The sequence below is a fragment of the Equus caballus genome, chromosome 14, assembly GCF_041296265.1.
Source record: "Equus caballus isolate H_3958 breed thoroughbred chromosome 14, TB-T2T, whole genome shotgun sequence".
NCBI classification, from domain to species: Eukaryota; Metazoa; Chordata; class Mammalia; order Perissodactyla; family Equidae; genus Equus; species Equus caballus.
The window spans coordinates 107,648,511-107,672,043 of NC_091697.1; the positions used below are offsets into that span (position 1 = coordinate 107,648,511).

The window sequence follows — 23,533 nt, forward strand, 5'->3', positions numbered from 1 at the left end:
TGGGGTGGAGGTGTCCGTAAGCCACGGGGAGGGGAAGCGCATGTGTGTGTTTGGGACGGTGGCCTAATCAGATAAACACTGTGGAGCTTGCTGGTCCGCGTGGAAGAGCAGCTGCAGCCGAGCCTGGGCCCTCGGTCTCTGCATGCGCCAGCCACTCCCCCGGCCGCAAGCGCTTTTGTCTGTGGTCCTGACAGCCCCGTGGGGCACGGCCACCGGTCACTGCGCCTGTGACAGTGACCTTTATCTGAATCCCCAGGAAGGAAGGCTGTGTCCCACGTTTATTTTTTTCAATGAAATGATGGAATCAATTCACAAATAGGAAATTCTGCATGACTCTGACACACAGGAAGGTGTCTTCTGTGTGATCATATGGTGTCTTTCTGTTCACTCTTGCCTTCCTTGACGTAACCGCTCTTCCCTTCTAAGAAATCTCTAAGCTGTCAAAGACCCGTGCCGCTGTCCGGTTTGCAGCCTGTGCCTCTGCTCTCCCCCCTCCCTGGTGACACCATCTCGAAAGGGCATCAGGCCAGGCGAACACCCTGAAGAGCCCTGAGTGTAGTCTGATTTGTGAGGAGAGGAAGCCTCTGTGTTCCTGCCGTTTGGTTGGCCATGACTTGACTTCCTCGGCAAGTTCCGTCTTCGCCTGGAAACCCCACTTCACACTGGGGACCGGGGTCCTTCAGCCCGGGGTACCAACTTCAAAGCTCAGCTAAGAGCTTCAGCCTGCGCTTCTCCCTTCTCTCCTCTGCTTCCCCAGGACATAGCTGTGCCCTTGGAGTTGTTGGACGTGTGCGTCTGTTTTCCGAGCTGGGAGCTCAGAATGTCTCCTGCCTTCAGAGGACAAGCGCCGTTGATGTTGTTGGGTTGCATTTGTTTGTATTTTCCACACTCACACGGTTTGCTGAGTTTGGTGGCCTGCTGGCCTGGACAATAATAAAGCTTCTGTCGAGGTGGGCAAACAGCTAATGGCGTGGGGCACAGAGGGGACTCCTACAGTGGCCACCTGTGGTCCACCAGGCTGGTGGTCAGAGGGTCAGAGCAGGCGAGAACAAAGCCAGTCTGTGCAGGCAGATTGGAAAATCAGTGTGTTAGTTGTGTTCTTGTCCCCTTGCCTTGCTCCTGGCTGAAAGGGAAAATGCTGGTCCAGTGTATGCAGAATTGTTCCAGGCGAGTGCCCACTCCAGAGACTTACCTGCTGTCATGTTACCACTGGCAGTTCTGAAGAGGGCCCACATTTATCTATTTGATCTGCTTAAAACGTCATTGACAGAGGAATTCTTCTCAAACACCCTCCAGAGTTGGTCACTACCGTCTCAGTGTTTCAACGTATTTGTATTCTAGATCGCTCCTCACATAAGTTGTGTGCTTATTTCTTTTTTGACACCGATGGGGCACTTTGAGCAGCGTGGTTCATAATGTGTAAGTGTTTCCCTCTTATTCCTAACTTGATTCAGTGTTGTCACTCAGTTGAAAATGTCCTGGTTAAGGTTGTGAATCTGGATTTGTAGGTCTCGGGGGCAGAGGTCACAGCAGCTAGCCCTGGTCTGGGTGGGAGAGGGCGTGAACTTGTCAGCGACCCCTGCGAGTCTGTCGACAGCTCTCTCACGGGGCTCCAGTGCTGAGATGATGATGGTGACGTGTACAGTCTTGCGTCATGGTCCCGTTAGGCTTCTGAGAAAGAAAGTGCGAGGAGAAAAGACTTTTCTGTTCCTTGGTGTGTTGAGGTTAGCACGTGGCTTTAAACAAATTTTAATTTGTGCTTTGAAGGTCTGTGGCTCGGACTGGTCCTGTCAGTCGTTGTCATTCTCCTTCAAAGCCCAGAGATGGGCTGCTGACCACGAGTGAGAGCAGGCATTGGGTTGGATGTGGTTCCTGGGGTCTTAGTCGAATTCGAAAATCCATTGAAAAGAAAAGTCATAATGTTCGTGGGCACTGGGACATCCTCAGACAAAAGGTTAGATTTAAAATGAGGATTAGGTGTAAGTAATCTTGGGTAAAGGACGTAATTGACGTTTTTTATTTTGTTTTGTTTGTTTTTAAAGGAAAAATTGGACTAACCTAACAACCAAAAGGGCCTCTAAGCCACCAACAGTGCCCTTTGTGTCGTCAGCACTTGTCGCGCCCCACCCAGTGTTACCGTCACACCATTTGTGTGCTTCGCTTTCGTAATGAGATCATAAGTGCCCCAGACAGGGAATTTACAGTGCTTCGTGTGTGTCGTAGTTGTTAACAACACGATCCGTACAGAATGGCATTGATGTGTGTTGATGAAAGCTCTTCTTTTTATTTTCCAGAAACCTCCTATGGGCCCCGGGGTTTTAAGGCTGAGGAGCCAGTGTTGACAGTCACGCCCTCTCCCTGCCCCACAGCTCAAGTGACCGGTTAGGAATACACCTGGCATTTCACTTGACCTTTCTCTTTAAAAAATAAAATTAACTTTTAATTGACCGTCACACTTTAGATCTCAGATTTTTCAGAGTAACAAGGAGAAAAGCTGAAGTAGCTCAATTATTGATTTGAATAAGAATGTGAGAGAAAGCATGAAATAATAGAAGACATGCTTTGTCTGATTTCTGTGCAGGGGTTCTCATTGGATCTAGGGTCCTGGGCGCCTGTGCAATGCCTTTGGCCAGGTCACTCTGATCCTGAACATAATCTGACATATTTCTATCTTTCTGCTTTTAAAGGGGTTAATTCTGTAGAGAAAAATAAAGTGAAAGAGATCTAAAGATATTCAAAAGACTGGAGAGGGCAAGGTGCCTCTAAATCCATCATACATTTTCAGGTCTTATTTTTGCCAAATCTCTCACCAGAGCACTAATAGACAGACTAAATTAAATACTCTGCTTGCTTCCTCTGTTTGTCTCAGCTGGTACTTTGGCAGAGAAGCTGTTCGTCCGGGAACTGTCCCAGTAGCAGGTGGCAGGAGATAGCAGGCGACACGTTGAATCACCAGCCTCTGGAAAGCCCTGTGTTTGCCGGTAGCCCTCACTCTCACATGTGGCACAAAACCTTCTCACTCGAAGTTTTTGTCTTGCCTTTTTGTTTTTAAGAAAAGTTTGATTTTTGTGGGGCCCAAATATTGACCTGCTTTCTGAATGGTTAAAGAAAAGGTGAGGGCTTCAGCTGACATCATATGATGTTTAGGGATCCCTCCCAGTCAAGACAGACAGGAAGAGGACCGCAGAGCCCCTCCCGCAGGCCCTCGGCCCCGTCTCTCACTCATTCTTGTGACATGCACCCCCAGAGCAAGGAGAAGCTGCCCCACCCAGGGTCACCACTGAGAGACAACCCCAGCAGGAGCAGCATCGGAGTTCTTTCCCAGGTCCCCTGCTTCGTGGGAAAACTGATCCCATATACACTCGGCTGGGACTGCTGAGGCCTTTTAAAACCCCCAGGGCGCAGCAGGAAGCATGAGGAGAGAGGCTGCAGAGCTGGAGAGAGCTAGGGCCAGCGCACGGCTTTGCCATCACAGGACCTCGGTGTTAACTTCCGTTCCATTGTTGTTTTTTCTTTTTTGTTTTCTTTTGGTTCAGTGAAGAGTGTCTCAGTCTCTCCTGAGTGCCCCAGAAATATCAGTATAACTCAAAGCTGATTTCCCTCTGGAGCTGCTATGCCATTCTGTTCTTTGTTTTTGCTTCAGCTGTTTTATTTTAAACTTCTGAAGTGTCAGCTCCAGCTTCACATCTCTCTTCTAATGAAATATGTATTTACATAACGCCATGGTTATCATTTTCCCCAAATCATTTTTCATAAATCTCATATTAAAACAAGATGTTGAATTAGGGGGTATTAAATAAGGAATAAAATAATAAAAATAGTATTTTTGTTTGTCATTTATTATTACTTTGCCTTCTCTTTCCCATTTCAGACTTTATAGTTAATGAGTCTTATCCTCAAGTTTTTATTGAGAGTAGGCTTTTCTGAGTGTGGGTCCCATCAGCTGCACATCTGTAAATCCCTAAGAGAAGGACCTGCTGGTGGAAGATGGACTGTCATGTTGACGGGTAAGAGTGAACACCGAGATTCTCTTTTCTTATGCTCTGTTTAGATTTCGACACAGCCCCAACTGCTGGTACCTGAGAGACTGGACCATCCACACCTGGATGAGGCAGTGTCTAAAGTACGGTGCGCAAGACAAAGCCTTATACACCCTTGTCAATAAGGTGAGTGCTTTCCTGGCATTCGCAGCTTATTCTCCTGAGCTTAGATGATGTGGTGTGTGTACCTATTACAGTACAGCAAAGAGTAGTGCAAGAAAGAACTTCTAAAATTCTTTGTTCTCAGATATCCTTTTTAGAATGGAGCTGGACACATTTTTAAAAAACTGGACGCATTTAAACAAAATTACATATTTTTTAAAAGACAGTATTCCTAGGTCTTCTGAATTCCCTGACTCCTCCCCTCCAGCCCCAGAGCCCCTGTTGATTAGGGTCTTTCTGAACATTACACTCCACCCAAGGGTTCAGTCTTCGTTACCTTCACAGTAAGAAAGAAAATACAAAGTAAGCAAAATTTAGAATGTTATTATTGTGTGTCTCAAGCTACAACACTAGTTTGACCCATAAAAAGATTTTAACAATATTTCTGTGAGAATGTACTATTTCTAAAGTGTCATTGGACCTTGCATGTTAGAACTCAAAAGGAAATACTAGTTTTGTTTTGGGGAGTTTTTTCTCCCATGACTTGGGCCCACTTCATCTTAGCATACATTGCAGGCAGTTTGTGTGTGAGATGTTGCATTGGGCATGGCATTTTCTACAAAAATGAGTAATCCTGTCCTTGCCCTCAGGAAGCTTGTGATTTAAGGCAGATAAGCAGGTGCATGGATGCCTCTAACACTAGGCCCCAGGGCAGGACTGCACTAAATCCTGCTCTCTGCAGTTCAGAGTTTAATGACACAGATTATACTCAGAGAGAAAGATTCCCATGAAAACAAAGCAAGAGAGGTCTAGAGAGGCAGAAAAGTCTACCTCATTTTCTGCTGCCCCTAGTCTTTTAGTGGAAAGAACCCTGGACAAAGAGTCAGAAGGTCCAGGCTGTCACCCTGTAAGTTCCACCAATTGCCTGTAACTTCTGGCAAATAGTTTTATCCTTCTACGTCTTAGTTTTTTCAACTCTAAGTCAAGTGACATACTAAATCAGTAATTTCCAACCTTGGCTGCCCATTAGAACCACATAAGAAGCTTTTAAAATTACAGATGCTTTTCTCTACCCCCAAGATTCTAATTTAGTTGATCTTCCTGGAGTCTAGGCATTGGTATTTTTTTAATGGATTTTTAAAGTCTTTCTTAAATAGACTGTTTTTTAGAGCAGTTTTAGGTTCATAGCAAAATTGAGCAGAAGGTACAGAGAGTTCCCATATGCTCCCTGTCCCCACACAGGCACAGCCTCCCCCATTATCAACATCCCACAGCAGATGGTACATTTGCTACAATTGATGAACTACATGGACACGTCATCATCACCCAAGTCCATAATTTACATCAGGGGTCACCCTTGGTGCTGTACATTCTTTGGGTTTGGACAAATGTATACTGACATGTATCCGCCATTATAGCATCATACAGAGTAATTTCACTGCCTCAGAATCCTCTGTGCCCCACCTGTTCATCCCTCATTCCTATCTTCTTAAATCTGCCAGGTTGGTTCTAATGTGCAGCCAGGGTTGAGAGTCACTGACAGCTGATTTCTAAGGTTCCTTCCAGCTTTAATGGTTTATCATTCTGAAATAGTTTGTTTTTACCCTGCCCGTAGGGATTAGTGCTGATTTGGATGACCACTTTGGGACATATAGACACTGCCCGTGAGCTACAATCTTTTGAAAACAATGGCTTCCATGCTTTTTTCCATTTCAGCATTTTGGAGGCATCCCATACAGCCTCCTAGTAACAGTGACTCAGTTCGGCAGTGATTCACAATTGGGGGTTAGGACGATCGGACTCTCCCAAGGGAATGGGTATAGTTCAAAAGAATTCCTCAGGTGTTTCTGGTGGTTGGTGGGAAAGAATGGGGCAGTGTGGGAGGTGGTGGTTAATCCTACTGAACTAAGGATTTAAAACAAACGAAAATATAACCGCAGTGTAGATCATTAGTAGTCAAACTTGATTGTGCATGAAAATCACATGGGAAGCTCACTAAAGCTTCAGGTTTCTGTGCCCCATTCCCAGAGAGTTCAATTCGGTAAGTCTGAGGCTTAGGAATCTGCCCCGTTAGAAGCACTCCTGGAAAATTTGACGCAGAGGCTAAAGGGTCCACATTTTGAGAAATCTGGATTCTCAAATATTCAGCTACTTGTGAACAGAACATCCTAGGAGCTTGGTTAGTAATATTTTGTTGGCATATTTCTTGGGTCTTTAAAACCCAGTCTAAGAGACGAGATAACAAGTCATGACAAGGGTGTGAAGAAAAGGGGACCCTTGTGCCGATTGGCAGGAATGTATATTGGTGCCGCCACCATGGGAACCAGTTGTGGAGGTTCCACAAAAATTTAAAAATGGAACTACCATATGATCCAGCAGTCCCACTTCTGGGTCTGTATCAGAGATGTGCACTCCTGTGCTCATTGCAGCATCGTTCATAATAGCCAAGATACAGAAACAACCTAAGTGTCCATTGATGGGTGAATGGATAAAGAAAATGTGGGATATAGATATATATACACAATGGAATATTATTCAGCCATAAAAAGGAGACCCCACCATTTGTGACAACTTGGACAAGTGAAATAAGTCAGTCAAAGAAAGACAAATACCCTATGATCTCACTCATGTGTGGAATCTAAAAAAGCTGGACTCATAGAAACAGAGTGTAGGGGCCGGCTCCGTGGCCGAGTGGTTAAGTTCACGTGCTCCGCAACGGCGGCCCAGGGTTCGGATCCTGGACGCGGACATGGCACCGCTCGTCAGGCCACGTTGAGGCGGCGTCCCTCATCCCACAACTAGAAGGACCTGCAACTAAGATATACAACTGTGTACAGGGGTTGGGGAGATAAAGCAGAAAAAGAGAAAAAAAAAGATTGGCAACAGTTGTTAGCCTAGGTGCCAATCTTTTAAAAAAAAAAAAAAAAGAAACAGAGTGTAGAAAGGTGGATGTGGGGAACTGGGGGAGGGGGAAATGGGGAGATGTTGGTCAAAGGGTGCAATCTTCCTGTTATAGGATGAGTACGCTCTGAGGATCTAACGTACAGCCTGGTGACTATAGTTACCAGTGCCATATTGTGTGTGTGAAAGTTGCTGAGAGTAGATGTGAAAAATTCTCATTACCACCACCACAACAAAAGAAGTGTAGTTTTGTGAGATGATGGGTGCGCTAACTGACCTTATTATGGTAATCATTTTGCAACTTACATGTGTGTTAAATCACCATGTTGAACACCTTAAACTTACACGATGTTATTTATCAATTATAGCTCAGTAAAGTTGGGGGGAAAAGCAGTCTAAGGACCAGAGCATGCTGCACAATGTGATAATACACGCTTTCTCGTGGGAGTCCACTTTTGTAGTCACAGTCATACCTTACAAAGAGAATCACTGAGCCAGTGGAGCATGTGGGGGTTTTTTGTTGTTGGTTTGGTTCGAGGTTTTTTTTTAGCTATGATGAGGCGTTAGAGTTTTCACATATCAATTGTCTTATACCAGACACCCCCTCACAACTTTCTCATCTTGACCAGCAGTTCCAATAACCAAACCTCATGAGTCACAGCTTCTATTTCACTGTCACAGAGGCTGTAAAATGATAGTCAAATATTTTAAAGCTAATGGTGGCAAGTTTCATCCTGAATAATACATAGGAATATATTATAAACTGAAATCAGTGGCTATTTTTCTCTTATTTTCCATTTATTTTCATTTTCTTTACAGGTTCAATATGGAATTTTTCCAGATAACTTTACGTTCAATTTACTAATGGATCATTTCATAAAGCAAGAAAATTACAAAGGTAAGAAACCAAACCCAGGTCTATTTCTAGTGGAGCTCAGCTCCCAACGGGAAGTAATATAGTCACCTTCCCTTTTTTGTTTCTTAATAACATCTCTTTACATCACTCTTTTAATCAGAAATAGATGTGTAGTTGATTTACCAAACCAGCTGGCCAGATAGGAGAATCGTATCCAGGTTTTCCCCCTGAGTTTCTCAAGTTTGTTTGCTCGTGTCTCTGCAGGCAATGGACAGTGAATTCAGTTAAGCAGTAAACCCTGCCGGAGCTTCCACAGCTAGTTAAGATTATAGTAATGCAGTTAGTAGCTTGACTTCTTTTAGCACCATTTGCTCACTGTTCTATTTAAGTGACAGTTGTTGTATATGTAAAATATCAAACCATAAAATCAGTTGACTTTTCCTGGAAAGAGCGGTCCCCTCGCTTTGAAGGAAGGTCATTTCACCCCCTAGGCTTTTGTTCCCTCATCTGTAAGATAAGTGGACAGTGATCTCTGAGATCTCAAGCCCCGAAATTCTCCGACCCCGTGAGATTAATTTAAGGTGGCTCTTACCTTCAGCTGCAGTGAGGGAGGCCGAGGAAAGAGGGGATTGCAGCCGACTACAGAGCAGTCGGCCAGTCTGCAGTGGACAGGGGGCTGCTGGAGAGCCCACTTGTGCTGCAGCTGTGCCGACGGTGAAGGGGCAGCAGAGGCCTTGCCATTGTGTGAAGACACACACTGCTTTCCCCTCCCACCATCTCCCCCTCAGGCTTGGTTCTGTGGAGCACGAGGGGGCTACCTCCGGAAGAGGATATGGACTGGGGTCACTTGCCATTTGTGACATCTGTGACTCCTGCCATTGGGTTCTGCCCCTGCTCCCTGCCTCTCCTGTTGCATCTGTGGTCAGTGCTCGGGCTACACTTGTGGCAGCCCTCTCCTTTCCCTTCTCTGCGCCTCCACTTCATCTTCTTTCTCACGAGGCTTGTAGCTGCCGACTGCCAAAAAGTATTTGCTGTGCATTATTTTTTGAAATGTTAATTATCCCTTCTTGTCCATTTCTTAAACACGCATTTCCTGAGTTCAACTAAAAGATAATTAGTGGGGTCGGCCCAGTGGCTGAGTGGTTAAGTTCATGTGCTCCCCTTCAGTGGCCTGGGGTTCAGATCCTGGGCGCAGACCTACACACTGCTCATCAAGCCATGCTGAGCTTGTGTGTGTCCCACACAGAAGAACTAGAATGACTTACAACTAGCGTATACAGCTGTGTAATGGGGCTTTGGGGAGAAAAAAAAGAGGAAGATTGGCAACAGATGTTAGCTCGGGGCCAATCTTCCTCCCCGCCACCCCCTGCCAAAAAAGGATAATTATGCTTTGCATATTTCATAATCTTTTCTCTGTGACTGTCAGATTTAAGAATCCATATTACCGTGTCATTGGAAAATTATGTATTAGCAGTTTTCTCCCTTACTCACTCTTTAAAGTGAGTATTAACACTCTTTAAAGTATGTTGGAGTTTTTTTTCCTAAATACAGAGTAAATAATATTGAAGATTTTTTAAATAAAGTTTTAATGAAGATTATTGTTTATGGCAAAAATTTAGCAAATATACTTTTTATTGTTGTTAGGATAGGAAATATCAAAGTACACAAATAATTATGGAGGAAAGGTAAATTAATTATACAGGCCAATCTAATTTCACTTCCCACGCTGACTGAAATGCAGAATGTAGGTAAAAGATAAAGCAAATTTGAATTATCTTTCATGTGCCATTTTGGATTCAGTAATGAACAGGTGGCAAAACTATTTCTTTTTTAAACTGGATTTTTTGCTTTAATTGTATTCTTTTAAAATACTGGTTGTTTGGGGGGGTTTGGGGTTTTTTTCAATGTCTTCCAGGTCCTTCTTTTGCTACTGAGCTACTGGATGACTTCCTGGTCTGCCTGCCTGTCTCAGTTTCCTGATTTGCAAATAGAATGTGGAAATTCTTGCCTGTGGCCTTGTTCAGAGCCATGACAACATGTACAAAACCAGCTGGCTAGGAACGTTGCAAATCAGTGCTAACTCTTGCGAGTAGGTGCAAAAATCAGTTAACCCAGCAACTCAGTCAGTCAGAAACATTTTCGGTGCCTGTGTTATGTGCAGGCACTGTATTTTAAAACAATATTAACATTCTCTAATTTAACAGCAAATATTAAAGGAAAGAAATTGTTTGAACTTGATTTTCTTGGCTTCCATCTGTGTTGTGGAATATTGGGGGAAAGTCAAAATTGCTCAAGGTCTGATCTCCTGTGATCAGCATTCATGCGAAACAAATATCTCGTATTGTGTGGTATACTCAGGGCTTATAATTTATGAATGAGCGTTTTCCTTTCTCTTCTTTCAAGTCTTTTAAGGTCAGTCTGATTGTCCTTTTTATAGTCATCAGTTTTCTATGTTTGAAATAATACCTGGGATTTAGAATTGCCTGTAGCATTTGTCCTCTTTTACCCAAACAGAGCGAAGGTTCCAGAACATAGAATAGGGCAGTCAGCCCCCCACTCTGCTTGCCAGGGTGACCTGGAAAATAGATTTGCCTCCTTTCTGTATGCCTTAGCTCTTCTGGCTGGTGGACCTGATGCCTTAAATCTGCTTCACAACTTATGAGGCATCTTCATATGTATTATCTTATTGGGCTGTCCAAAAGTCTTTTGAAGTAGATGGGACCAATGGTATTTCATCATTTTGAAGGTGCTACTGAGAGAAATTAACTGACTTCTTTGATGTCCTTGAGGACACTGGTGCCATAGTACCTGATTCAGTGCATGATTGTGTGTATAATAGAAGCTAAAGGCTTGGGGAGACCTAATTTGTAGAACTAAGACCAGAGCCCACTTTTTTTTTTGATGAAGATTAGCCCTGAGCTAACATCTGCCACCAGTCCTCCTCTTTCTGCTGAGGAAGACTGGCCCTAAGCTAACATCCGTGCCCATTTTCCTCTCCTTTATATGTGGGACGCCTACCACAGCATGGCTTGACAAGCGGTGCATAGGTCTGTGCCCAGGATCCAAACCGGCGAACCCCGGGCTGCCTAAGTGGAACGTGCAAACTTAACCGCTGAGCCACTGGGCTGGCCCCGTGAGCCCACATTTTTTACTTTTTATTTCTGTGTATTTTTCTATCATGCCCTGCTTCCTAAGAGTGTTTATAGTTAAATACAGATTTGGTGATGCTACCAAAAACTAATTTCTTGTCTTTTTTACTTTGATCGTTTTGCAGATGCTTTATCCGTGGTTTTTGAGATCATGAGGCAAGAAGCCTTTGAAGCACCTTCCACCCAACTTCTCTCGCTCTATGTTCTATACCACTGCCTGGCAAGCAAGACAGACTTGAGTGTAAGTGATCTGCCTTCGAGCAGCACTGGGAGCCTTAGGAAAAGCAAGCGGTGGCTGCTCAGAAGGGATGAGGGGCCAGAGGAGACCCTGCCCTCAGCAACTGGGAGAGGCGTCTAATGTTCAGCTCTGTGGCCCTGTCCAGCCAGGAGTGAGCGTTCGTTCTGCACACTTTAGTCACTGGCCTCTCACAGAGTGGGACTGGACGTTCCTCTACTTGAAAGAATCTGTAGTGAAAGTCCTTCTGCACGTTTTGGAACTTGAGCTGGCTGAGTGCTGCTCAGACCTTCAGGAATGGGGCGTTGATGGTCAGTGAGCAGGACACAGCACATCGCAGAAGTAGTGAGGCAGCTGCTTGACCACAACTCACGGGGCAAATACTGATTATTTAGTCTCAGTATTTCCCTCGGGGTGCTCTGGGTCAGGCCAGAATACCAAGTTCTGGTTTCTTCCCTCAGGTTAGGATGTTCAGTCCTTCTTTATTGCTATCCTAAGGATAACTCATGTTTCAGTAGCACTGGCTTTACACCAGGCTGTGTTCTTGGTGTTTTAAATTCATTAATGTGTGAATCCTCACAGTCTGCCGATGAGTGGCCTGGGGCACAGAGATGTTCCGTGACAGCCGCCCAGCTAGTGGCTGATGAGGCCACCTGGTGAGGCCAAGCAGGGTGGCCCTGCAGAATGCCCTTCACCTCACATGTCACAGCAGAAACAGGAGTGTGGGTAGGAGCTGAAAGGCCATTTAGTCTGGCCCGCATTCTGAAGAATCGATAGTGTGTTTAGCTTTTCTTGGATGAGCCTTCTAGCCTGTGGCTCACCTCATGTCCCTTAGTTCATTAAATGTACATTGAGCATCAACCACATTCCGTCCATTGCCAAGTGCTAGTTATACAGTGGGAGCCAGCACCTGCTGCAAGCTGAGGAGAGTACAGGCATCGAAAATGGCAGAACTGACTCATGAGCCTCAGATGAAGGCTGTAGAGCACTACAAGGACGTCCTCTTTGACAAGCCTACATTGTAGGGACTTTTTGTCTGTTTGTGTTTTAAACTTAGGTTAGGAAAGCCTTCCTTAAGGAAATATTTCTTGTTAGTATTTGAAGGGTGAATAGGCATTAACTGGTGGAAGAGTGTAGGAACAATCCAAAAAGAAGCAATAACGTGCAGAAGCCGTGTGGCAGAAGGAACATGGCGAGTGGAAAGGGCTGGGAGAGGCAGGACAGTGATGCGGCCACAGCAGGGAGGGTGGTGGGAAGGCCTGGCGGGAGGCGGGGTTGGCAAATGCCGGTCGTGCTAGGCCATTTTGTCTGAGTCCTACAAACAGTGAGAGGCACTGAAGTTTTAAGCGGAGAGTGTGATGTAATCAGATCTGTGCTTTGGAAAGATGCCTCTGGCTGTGATGTGGTAAGAGATTGGATCAGGCTGGGGGGCTCTGGCGGAGCACTCAGGAGGCTGTTACTGTGCCTGAGCAGGAGGCACGTGGCACCGGGACCAGAACGTGGTGGGTGGGAGCAGCGGGGAACACACTTGGAGGCAGGGAGCACGGGGAGGAACCGGCTGTGGAGGCAGGGAAGTGAGGGCGAAGTCTCATCTCCTAGGTTTCTGACTCGTGTATTTGGGCGGGAGGATCGCCATGCGTTTGTAAAGGGAACTCGAAAAAGACTGGGTTTTATAAGCAAAGTCATTAATTTGGCTCTGAACTTGTTGCATTTTGAGATAGTCAAGAGATTCCACCAGGGAAATTGGGATCTTAAGGGAAGAATCTGGACTGGACATATAATTTGCACATCCATGTGTAAATGTCTGCGAATGAGCCCCAGAGCAGGAAAGGAAGATCAGGAATGTGTAGGCCACAAAAGCCCTAGGAAGAGAGTGGTCTGCGATGTGGAGTGCTTCCGAGAGGGTAGAGGGGTGAGGGCTTTTTGAAAGTTCATTGAATCTGTGGTGGGAAGGCACTAAATTGTAACCTGTGTTTCCGTAGAATAGTGGATCAGGAAACCTACTCGGTGTGGATCGTGGAGTGAGTGAGAGGTGCAGACAGGAGGCAGTGACTGTGCGCAGCTGTTTGAGATGCTGAGCTGTGGAGGCGGAGGTGGGGCTGAGGGTGTGCTTTGTATCAGTGGGAAAGGCAGAAGCATAAAGTGGGGAAACCTTGAGGACCTTGGTGAAATCTGCCTGATTTAGTCCGTAATGGTATGGACCGTAGAAGCTAAAGGCTTGGAAGAGACCTAGTATTGTATGTTAGCACATAGATTCCATATAAGCAACAGTGGTTGTGTTATTCCCAGACAGTCATCAAAAAAACCTCTAAGACGTCTGTTTGTTTTCATCCATCTTTGTAAAAGTCCTTTTGAAGTGTCTCCCTTCCAGGCACCATCACCCCTGCTCAATTCCCAGCACAGCAAGGATGCTGCTTGTTTGGCTTTTAGCCCCTGTGGCATCCTGATGCTATAGATCCTGTTTTCCCTAAAGAAAAGAAACAATGTTTGCAAGCCTTCTTATTAATGATTGACTGGGCCCCTTTCTGTGCAGCCTGCAGGGAAAGCCACACCGCAGAGCGATTGCTCTGGAAAGTGGATGACCGAGTCCTGAGTTACCCGCTCTTTCACTCGTCTGTGCTGCAGAAGCCCCGGGGGAGGCTTTGTCTGTCTCCCAAGGTCTTTGCTTTTTACAAAGGTTTAGAAAAACCGTAGGAAGTTGCACTTGTATTGCACGAAGCCCCATTCACAGTAGAGACCTTTAGGTGCCCATCAACGCCTGGGGCGCCTCACGGACACCCGGCCACAGCCATCGCCTGCACGTGCTGTTCACCCTCCGCTTCCTCCCAACCTGCAGGGCAGAGCCCAGGGCCACACCTGGCCCTGTGGGTGCCCATCAACACCTGGGGCGCCTCACGGACACCCGGCCGCAGCCATCGCCTGCACGTGCTGTTCACCCTCCACTTCCTCCCGACCTGCATGCAGAGCCCAGGGCCGCACCTGGCTCCGTGTTCTGTATTTCCAAGCTGGAGCGAGGGCTCTGGCCATTGCACACTCATGTGCACTCGTTGTCTGGGGAACTGCCAAGGCTGTCCTTGGGCCCTGCGTCACAGCGAGTCCCTGTCACTGCCGTTCCTGGTCTGTGGCAGGCTTAGTGATGCTGGTGTTTTTGCCTCTTTCCCATGTCTTAAAAGGCTTCAATGTGATTGAAGTGTAATTTTGCACCCTGGGTTGAAAGAAATGATCACTAAGTGTTTCTGATTGCCTAACTTATTTTTGAAAGGCACATCCATCTAAAAGCAACCTAATGGTTGTATTTATTTTAAAGCTGTGAAGCAGAAGGAGTCTTATCATTGCTGAATTGTTTGAAATTCAAAAGCTTGCTGCATCGCGCTGTGGTGCTGGGAGTGAATGTGGGGCTGACAGCAGTGTAACCATCTCGACCGTCTCAGGCAATGTTGGTTCACAGTGTACTCTTTATTTTTGTTCTGTTTTGCTCTTCTGATTGTAAAAGGAACCCTTATTCATTGCCAAAAATGTGGAAAATAACGAACAGTACAAAGAAGAAACCTGGAATTGTTCATAATTTTATTACCCAGAAATCTAACATAATACTTTTTCTTTTCTGTATTTTTCATTCAACATAAATATTTTCTATTTACAAAATTGGGATTGTAGCATACCTAGAGCTTTGCATTTTGCTTTTCTTACTTAATGCTGTGACATGTTCTTTTTCCTCTATGTCATTAAAAATCCCGGTTTGGGACAGTCTTCGTTGCTTGGCTGGACCGTGATGTGCTCTCTTCTGTTGTAGTGGGAAGAGGAGAGGAACTTTGGGGCCTCCCTGCTCCTCCCGGGCCTCAAGCAAAGGAACGCGGTGGGGCTGAGCTCCCAGCTCTATGGCTATGCGCTTCTCGGTAAGCCACGGGCCTGCCCTTCAGTGTTGTTCTTCACAAATGGAACTGATGCTTTCTCTACTCATAATAAAGTTATAATTTGGTTTAAATTTACTAGTGAAATTCCAATACAGCTTTCACTTTTAGACATAAAAATAGGACCTGAGACAGTGAAGAGTGTTCTAAACCTGTCACCACTGGCAAGGTGAGGACTAGTTCTGGTGGCCTCAGACTAGTTAGGGGTCATCGGGGCGAGGAAGGGATAGGGAAAGGGAGGAGCTGGCCCTCTTCAGTAGAAGCAGCCAGTAGAGTCTTCCCAGTATTAACAAAGATCTCTGTCTCTTTAGACCTGACGTCCAGGAGGTCAGAAGGGAAGAGTTCAGGTTGGGCTCACATTTTTGGTAGTGTTTCCAGGGAAGGAGAAACTGCGTGTCTAGCAGCACTTTGGGAAAGCAGAGAGTGACGCTTTGGGACAATGTGCTGGACCCTGCTGGGCGATGGTCGCTTTACTTCAGTGCCCACTGCACTGACCATCACAGGTCAGGACGCGAAGCCTGCTGAGGAGCGGCCTCAGACCCTGCTTGTGTGGAGTCTGGGCAAATGACGAGTAACCCAAATGTGCTGAGAACGAGTCCTGACTGGCGGGTTTCTCACTGCGTACTGTTCTCTCACTCTTCCCTTCTCACTCTCAAGCGGATCAGCGTTGGGAAGGGACTTTCTCTTGATCGTACGTTGCTTCTGCTTACCTTTGGTCTCTGAAAATTGTCCAAGTCATAGCAGTTTGACTGCTTTTGGAGTTGATCCTCACCCATAAAATGGAGTGTGGCATTCTTGGATGCTGACTCTGATAGAAACTGATCAGAGGAATTTCAGTTTGTCAGACTCGCCATCAGACTAGCAAAAGAGTTGACCACTCTTTGAAAATCATTTTCTCCTTATTTGCCATCTACTTTTGACACGCATCTGCCTGTTTTCTGCCTTTGCTTCAGATGAGCGTTCAGGACTGTTAGCCTGCGGGAATTGTTTGGGAAGCCGTCAGGGCTCAGAACATGCCCATCGTGCTGTCATTGTTTCTGAGCAGAGGCCCTGTGCTTTGGGGCTGGCAGCCGTCAGAGCAAAGCTCTTTGCTCTTGCTGTGTCGTGCGCTGTGCAGCCTCGCTCAGCCCCTGGAAGCAGCTTCCTGGAATGTGACTGTGGCCCAGCCCAGCATCTTAATGGTGTAAAATTAGCTGTCGCCTGATAGGCTTTGTCTGCTCACGTCCTTCTGCAGCTCTTCCAAATCTCCTTCCAGGAAAGATAAGTGAAGGCGGACTTAAGACCTGGAGGCTCAAGGTGACTTTGGTCCCTGGTGCAGGGAGGGCTTCTCCACGGGAACGTGGGGACAACCTGTGCCCCCAGCCAGGGGCCCTGACCCTGGGTCCCCATCTTATGCTCCAGCTGTCATGGTTTGAGGTACCAAGAGAAACATTCATGTCCTGGGATCCAAAAGGACGATGAGGACTTTATGATTTAAGTACGGATGAAGTTCAAATAGAGGAAAGAAGAGCAAAGTGAGGCTTTTTTTTTTCATAAGGACGGGCAGTAGGGTATTTTGGAGCATTTTGAAAAATGTTAGAATGTTTCCTGTCAGGAAAAGTTGTCAGATGTTGACAAGATTTTCCCTGTAAGAAAGTGGTGGAATTTCTTTTTCTGAGGAAGATTTTGTTCTTAAGACAAAAATAGGATTTCAGTTGTCTGACTCGTTTTATCGGGTAGCTTCCCTGAGAGGCAGCAATAGCAAGCTGTCTCCGTTTCCCTCAGCCCTGTGACTCACACGTCCTCACAGTAACCTCCCGCAGTCCAGCTGAAAAAGAGGAAAAGCGTTTGCACAACTCTTTATTAAAAAACGTGTACAGTGCATTTCGCCACATTCTTCATCCTCTGTCTGAAATGTCACCAAGCCGCTGGATGGATGAGGCCCTTGCTGTAGGTTTGCAGTGACCCTCCCCCATCCCCGGAGCTGCAGGGTGAATATTCTCTGCGCCTTCAAGTGCTCCATCGGGCACAGTGGGAAGCCGTGGCTGAACCTTCTTCGTTGTTCCTTCGGCCCACAGGGAAGGTGGAGTTGCAGCACGGGCTGCGGGCTGTGTACCACAACATGCCGCTGCTGTGGCAGCCGGGCTACCTCGACAGAGCCCTGCAAGTGATGGAGAAGGTGGCCTCCTGCCCGGAAGGTGAAAAGCTGTGTGGAGACGCGGTATGTCCCTCGTCCGCATTCAGTGGGGTGTGGCCGTCTCCTACTCCCCCAAGTCCAGCCGTGAATGTGCTTTTGTGGTCGCCCCCCCCCCCCCCACGTTCTTTGTTTCCTTAGAGTCACGTTCTTATCCAGTTGAAAAGGAGTGAAAAACCACAAACATTCTCAACGTTACTGACAAAAAGCAGCAGAAGATAAGATCCATGTCGATTTCAGAGCTCACTGTCTGGGAGGAAAACTATCCCCCTCCCCCGAGATTCAAACTGAGTTCAATAAAATACTCCCCCCGCTACCCCCGCCAATCTCCATGGGAGCTCAGGAGAGGTTAAGAGTTCGTTTTAAGTGTTTGGCCTTTCTGTGCCCTCCTGGAGTCCTGGGAGACTCCCTGGCAGCTTTGTCCCTCGTGAAAGCCCCCAAGAGATGAATCTGGGGCCTGGAGGTGGCAGCACCTTCCCTTCCTTCCTTTAGGCCGCTCTGTGGGGAGTGCAGACCCTGAGGGGAGGGACAGGCACGCCTTCCAGGGCTCTGAGGCACCCACTTCTCCTGGGCTGGGAGCCATCCCCCTACCAGCCTCAAGCTCATGGCACTTCATCACCTGGGGCTCTTGACACTACGCAGTTACTAGACTGAGCTCGGGCTACGGGACATGTGGCCTCTTACAGCCACATGACAAGACTCTCTCCCCCTCGGGAGCCACAGTGTCCGCTCCTGTCCAAGCAGCTTTTGTAGCAGAGTGAGGCCTGGAAGGACAGCAGCTGGCTCGTCACCAGGCTGTGAGCGCTAACTTGGAGCGGCCTGCTCGTTTGAGCTGGTCTCCAGGACTCACGCCCTGGCTCTCAGGTCAGTCAGGGAGTCACAAGCCTGGTGCCTGTCCCAGCTCCTCACACTAGTGTCTAGAGCATCATTGTGTTCTTTGCCAGACATTCATGACAAAGCACATACATCCTTAAATATATATCCATGTTTTAACCCTGCTGGAGTCAGTGCTGGTGATGGAAGACACAGAATTATACTGAAATCCTTTCCTGGGGAAATGTTCCTCCCACTCTGAGCCAGATTTGCATTCTTTGCATTCTGACTTAATAGGAATGTGATTCTGATGTCAACCAGGATGGATGTGTATCAGGTTTGGGTGTGACGTATTAGTGGAATTAAAAAGCCTTGGAGTATTTTCTGGATTTTTATTCTGGTATGACATGGACAGAGTGATCAGCATCCAGGCAGGTGCTTGTGCTGACCTTGGGGTCCCATCTCTGTGGGTCGAGGGAGGTGTGCCCCAAAGTGAACATTGTGGGGGAGAGGGGACAAGACAAAAAGAAACCTGTTTTATAATTGACTTACTTCCTAAGCTACAGAAATCCCCAGTTACAGTGACTCTCAGGTGTGCCTTTTGGGTCGTTGTCAGCAGCTTGTGTGGCTTGCGCTGATCCTAAATCAGAGATACCCGATGAGCTAAATTCTCTGCAGGAGGCCCTCGCCCAGATTCCGAGGCTTCACCTGCATTCAGAATGGCCCTTTGTCGGTTGGCGTCTCTAGTGGTTTCTCTTTCCCTTTCTCCCAATCCCAGACTGATTGAGGAGGAAAGACTGGAAGGGGAGGTACTTCAGTGCCCGTCAAACGTGATTCTCGGTTCCTACCTGGTCGACTGGAAGTGCCATCAAAGGCCAGTGCTGATTCACTTAGGCAGACAACCTGAGCTTGCCCATTTGGGCCATTTTTTTTCTTTTTTAAAGATTTTATTTTTTTCTTTTTTCTCCCCAAAGCCCCCCGGTACATAGTTGTATATTCTTTGTTGTGGGTCCTTCTAGTTGTGGCATGTGGAACGCCGCCTCAGCGTGGTTTGATGAGCAGTGCCATGTCCGCACCTAGGATTTGAACCAACGAAACACTGGGCCGCCTGCAGCAGAGCGTGCGAACTTAACCACTCAGCCACGGGGCCAGCCCCTGGGCCATTTGTTTTGTGCTGAGTTTTCCATGCCATCCCAGGCTGTCTCTAATGTAAGATCGTGTAGCTCTTCCCCTGTCATGTAATTTTATAAAAGAACTCTTCTCATGAGTTTAGGCCCCGGCCTTTCCTTCCTCTCCTTCTCCACCTCCCCTCCCAGTGTGCACTCAGAGCCTCAGGATGTTTAGTCTGTGCCCTCTTTCTGCACCGCAGCTCGATGTGCTGGACCGAGTGCTGAAGGCTGTGACCGCTCCAGCCCCCACATCCTCCGAGGAGCAGCCCCGAGAAGGGGAAGACGGCCAGAGGCCGGCAGAGCTGGTGGAGCAGATGGACGTGGAGGAAAGGCAACAGTCCAGGCTTCCCCAGTACCTGGAACGATTTCAGGTGAGTCGCACAGAATTGAGTCCCTGTCAGCTGTGCGTTAAATGTGCTTCTCGCCGTGGTGATAGACAGGCAGTCCTTCCACGCATCAGTGTCACACACAAAGGGGGCAGGAAGAACTGACATCAAAAATTACATTTTTATTGCTTCACACAGGAACTGGTCTTAAAAGAAACAAATGGAATTTTTATGCTTTTTGTGCTTGAGCTGGTGGGTCACAGTTTTGCTCCCTAGGCAGCGTGTCTCACCCGCTCATCCCTGGCGTGTGCTCGTGGCTGGGTGACAGCTTGCCGCCTCCTAGTGAGCACCTGCCTCCAACCCCAGGGGAACGCTGGTCGTGTCTCCATATCACACTGAACATGTGTGATAACCCAGAAACCCGGCAGAAATCACAGAAGCCACATTTGAGTATGAAGCGTGATGAGATAAGACGCAGGCGTCTCGGTCGCTCAGCTCTGCTTATGCACCAGGGCCATAGGAACGCTCTCTTATACTGCATGGACGATGGGAACAAGTTTCCACTGTGCCTTGTAGCTTTCACAGTGCAGCCCAAATGCCGTGGGGGGTCAGCGCAGCGGAGCGCGCTCAGAGCGTAACCCTCAGCCTCTTCCGTGGCTCTGTTCCTCGTCCATTTAGTGCAAAGCGAAGAAAGTGCTGGCTGAAAGAGGGTTCCTTATGTAAAGCAGAAAACCTCTCCATCGTCCCAGCTGAGCTGTTGGTCATTTTGGGACGGAGGGATGTAAACTTCCCAGACTATTACATTCAAATCTTTCCACTGATTATAGTGAACCAGCCGTGGGAAACCTGTTTCCCGTGTTGTAGGGAGGATTCTGTCGTCCTTGTAGCAGTTGTTGCTCCCGGTACTTCTGTAAAGTCATTGCTCAGCTCCCCTCTTGGATGATTTAAAAACTGAGAAAGAAAGGCGAACGGATGTTCCCAAGGTACACAGAGAACTGGCAGCTGGGTTAAGAGTTTACCTGCCTGCTCTTTCCTTTTAACTTTGCCTGACTTTGCAGATTTAGAGAAGCTGTGAACAAAAATCTGCCTAGCCCCCTAGATTATTATTCACAGTGTTCGTACTGACCAAGGCTGCCACACCACTGCTAGAAATTACCACCTCCTTCTCTTGTTCCTTATAAATTTAATCTCGGAGAAGAGAAATCTGAGCCTGCGTTAGATTCTCAGCCCTCACTCTTCCACAAGTGCATTTTTTGAAAATCAGAACAAGAGCAGAGACAGACGTTTCCTGAGGGGCAGCTGGGGGTGAGGCAGCCCCGCCTTGCCTTGTCCTCCCCGACGAGGTCCTCTGGGTCGTGGGTGCTGCTCTTCCCACCTTACACACCCCCGGGCTGGGCCTGACTTTGGAGTTGAACAAGTTTGCTGGCTCAGGTGAGGCCTTGTCCCAGGCTGTGTCCCTGGCCTCGGGTCACATGGAAGTGACAGGAGAAAAAAGTGATTTTCGTTCTGTGTTTCCTATTTTTCCTGTTGCCTGATCTTCATTAGTCTCAGGTAATGTTTGGGACCCGTTTTTATGTGACTGACCCCTCGCACTAGGCCTCTGGCCCCTCCCTGAAGCCCATGGACCCTGCCCGCCCCCGCCCCCTGTTACATCAGGGCTCACCACTGTGCCATGGATCCTTCTGTTCAAGGACCAGGGGGACGTGTGGTGGAAGCCACAGCTGGGTGTGAGTGGCTCTCTGGCGATCTGCATCTTGAGGCACTCAAGTAGATTAGTGTTTTTAGTACCTCACTTCTCGAGGAGTACAGTCCGACCAGAGCAAGCAGCCCTTCAGACGGAGCTGTGAGCAGCGGAGGCTGACCTGCTGGGAGCCCAGCAGGCAGAGGCCCTCACGGGAGCTGTGCAGCCTGCCTTAGGGAGAGGCCCGTGGAATGGCGTCTGTCTGTCAAAAGGAGCGCGAGTCAGGCAGACATCGGTCTGTTATTCTGAAGGAGAGGATGCAGATGGCCTGCTCTGCCTGTCTGTCAGCGGCTCCCGCCGTGTGTCCCTCTCAGGTTCTTTGTTCTTGAGTGGGCTGCCTGGTTGGGTTCAGGTCAGAGGGGAAATGAGGGGTTGTTATACTTGTGCCGTCTCTGTGATTTAAAAATGGACTCTCAGCTTACAGAGTTCCACTTACTGATTGTGAGTGAAGGGGCAGAAATCGCCTGGCGTGCATCTTAGCAGATCTGCTGGGCTGAGAAAGAGCAGGAGCCAGCGGTGCCTGGGGGAGAGGCGGCGGGCAGGTCCCGGCAGAGCGGGCACTGTGGCAATCTCATCCTTTTCCTCTGTTCTTCGCCCACTGCCCCCTTCTCTTCTGTTCCTTTGTTTCCAACAGGCCGCCCGTTCTCAGCTCCAGGCTCTGGGCAGAGTTGAGTCAGGAAGCCTTTTGACTTTGACCACTCAGCTCGTCCACGAAGAGCTCCCCACCTATGAAGCAGAGGACATGGCCGCGTATGAGCAGCAGCTGCAGCAGTGGCAACAGGAGCGGGCTCGCCTGGTTCAGAGGGAGCAGGAGCAGAGGGAGAGGGCGAAGCAGGAGCACGAGGCTCGGAGAGCAGCCCAGCTGTCTACCTGACCCGCCCTGCAGGCCCGGCCCACCCAGGAAGCCCAGGAACGGCGCTGGACCGGCCCAGCCTCGGCTCCTCCAGCCTCTCCTCCTCCTCCTAGAGCGGGCCGCTCTGCTGTAAAAGCCTTGACGTTCTGCATGTTAAGACACTGTGACTGCCCATCCAGGTGCCTGGAAGGGCTGTGGGACTGTGCAAGTGGTCAGACTGAAGCCACCAGCTGAATACCTTAAAGTATTAAGGGCTCTCGAGGCTGATGGTGGACGTCCTGGGCACAGGGGTCGGTTGTGGCCGTCGGAAGTTCCTGACCCCGCACCGTGGTGGTGGGTTGAAGAACTAGGTCTCGAGCACAAGGCTTTTGAACAGTCTCTCTCCCCAGCCGGGGGGAGCGCGTGTCCTGAGATCTTGTCACCCCGGTCCCCTTTCCGGTGCAGGCACTCAGCCCCAACATCCCCTCTCCTGCTGCTGGGTCTCACCCTTCCGGGCCTGAACTGGGGGACATTCAGCACAGGAGTGAACACAAGAGCCCCGGCTCTCAAATTTCAGGACCCCACAGTGACTTGTGTAGAACGTCAGGGCTCGTGAGGAAAGCTGGCCCCACATCAGAGGCCCCTGGGCTCGGCGTCTCCAGCCCGTCTCACGCTGTCTTGGCTCCTTCATCGTGTGGGTAAAGAGAGCCTTTGTGTGCACGCACACTTCGGGTAGAGGAGTTGGAGACGGCGAGAGTTGGGCTGGGCTGCAGTGTTGGGGAGGCCTGGGGAGTTGTAGCAGCGTCCGGAGTGAGGGCCCCCCAGAAGTCTCTCCGAGGGCGGGCAGCTCTGGCCGCTGTGACCTCGCCTGTCAGTACAGCGGGCACTTCTGTTCAGGATTGTGCTCCTCATCGAGAACCTGTGGAAATAAATGTCCTGGGATGATTTTGGTGTGTTCTTTATCTTTGAGGGGAGGGAGGGACAGACAGGGAATTTCCCCATCACTATCGTTGCTATGATTTGGAGCAGCATCTTCAGGCTGTGGCATTTATAACAACACCGCCGCCACCACCGCTGACGTCTGTTGAGGACTAACTGTGTGCCTGTGGCTCCCGCAGCCCCGTGAGGGAGGTGCTGTCGTCTCCTTGCTGAATGCGGATGCGGTGGGCCGGCACTGCCCCACAACCTGCATGCTACCTCTGCACGACCCTGCACAGGACTCTGTGGACCCGCAGAGCTGGCTCTCACCTTGGTGGAGGGTCAGGACGCAGAGTCACTTCTGACA

General features: G+C 48.4%; 1 protein-coding gene across 1 annotated transcript in view; it reads left to right on the forward strand.

Moving 5' to 3' along the window:
• The window catches only part of MRPS27 (mitochondrial ribosomal protein S27), an 89,408-nt gene extending 66,215 nt beyond the window's left edge, over nt 1-23,193 (forward strand). The window contains exons 5-11 of the mRNA XM_001504031.6: nt 4,052-4,166; nt 7,863-7,941; nt 11,174-11,289; nt 15,077-15,179; nt 17,252-17,394; nt 19,550-19,720; nt 22,051-23,193. Of these exons, the coding sequence (XP_001504081.4) occupies nt 4,052-4,166; nt 7,863-7,941; nt 11,174-11,289; nt 15,077-15,179; nt 17,252-17,394; nt 19,550-19,720; nt 22,051-22,290 (967 nt within the window). The 3' untranslated portion in view covers nt 22,291-23,193. The remainder of the gene's footprint in view (nt 1-4,051; nt 4,167-7,862; nt 7,942-11,173; nt 11,290-15,076; nt 15,180-17,251; nt 17,395-19,549; nt 19,721-22,050) is intronic.
• The last annotated feature ends 340 nt before the right edge of the window (nt 23,194-23,533 follow it).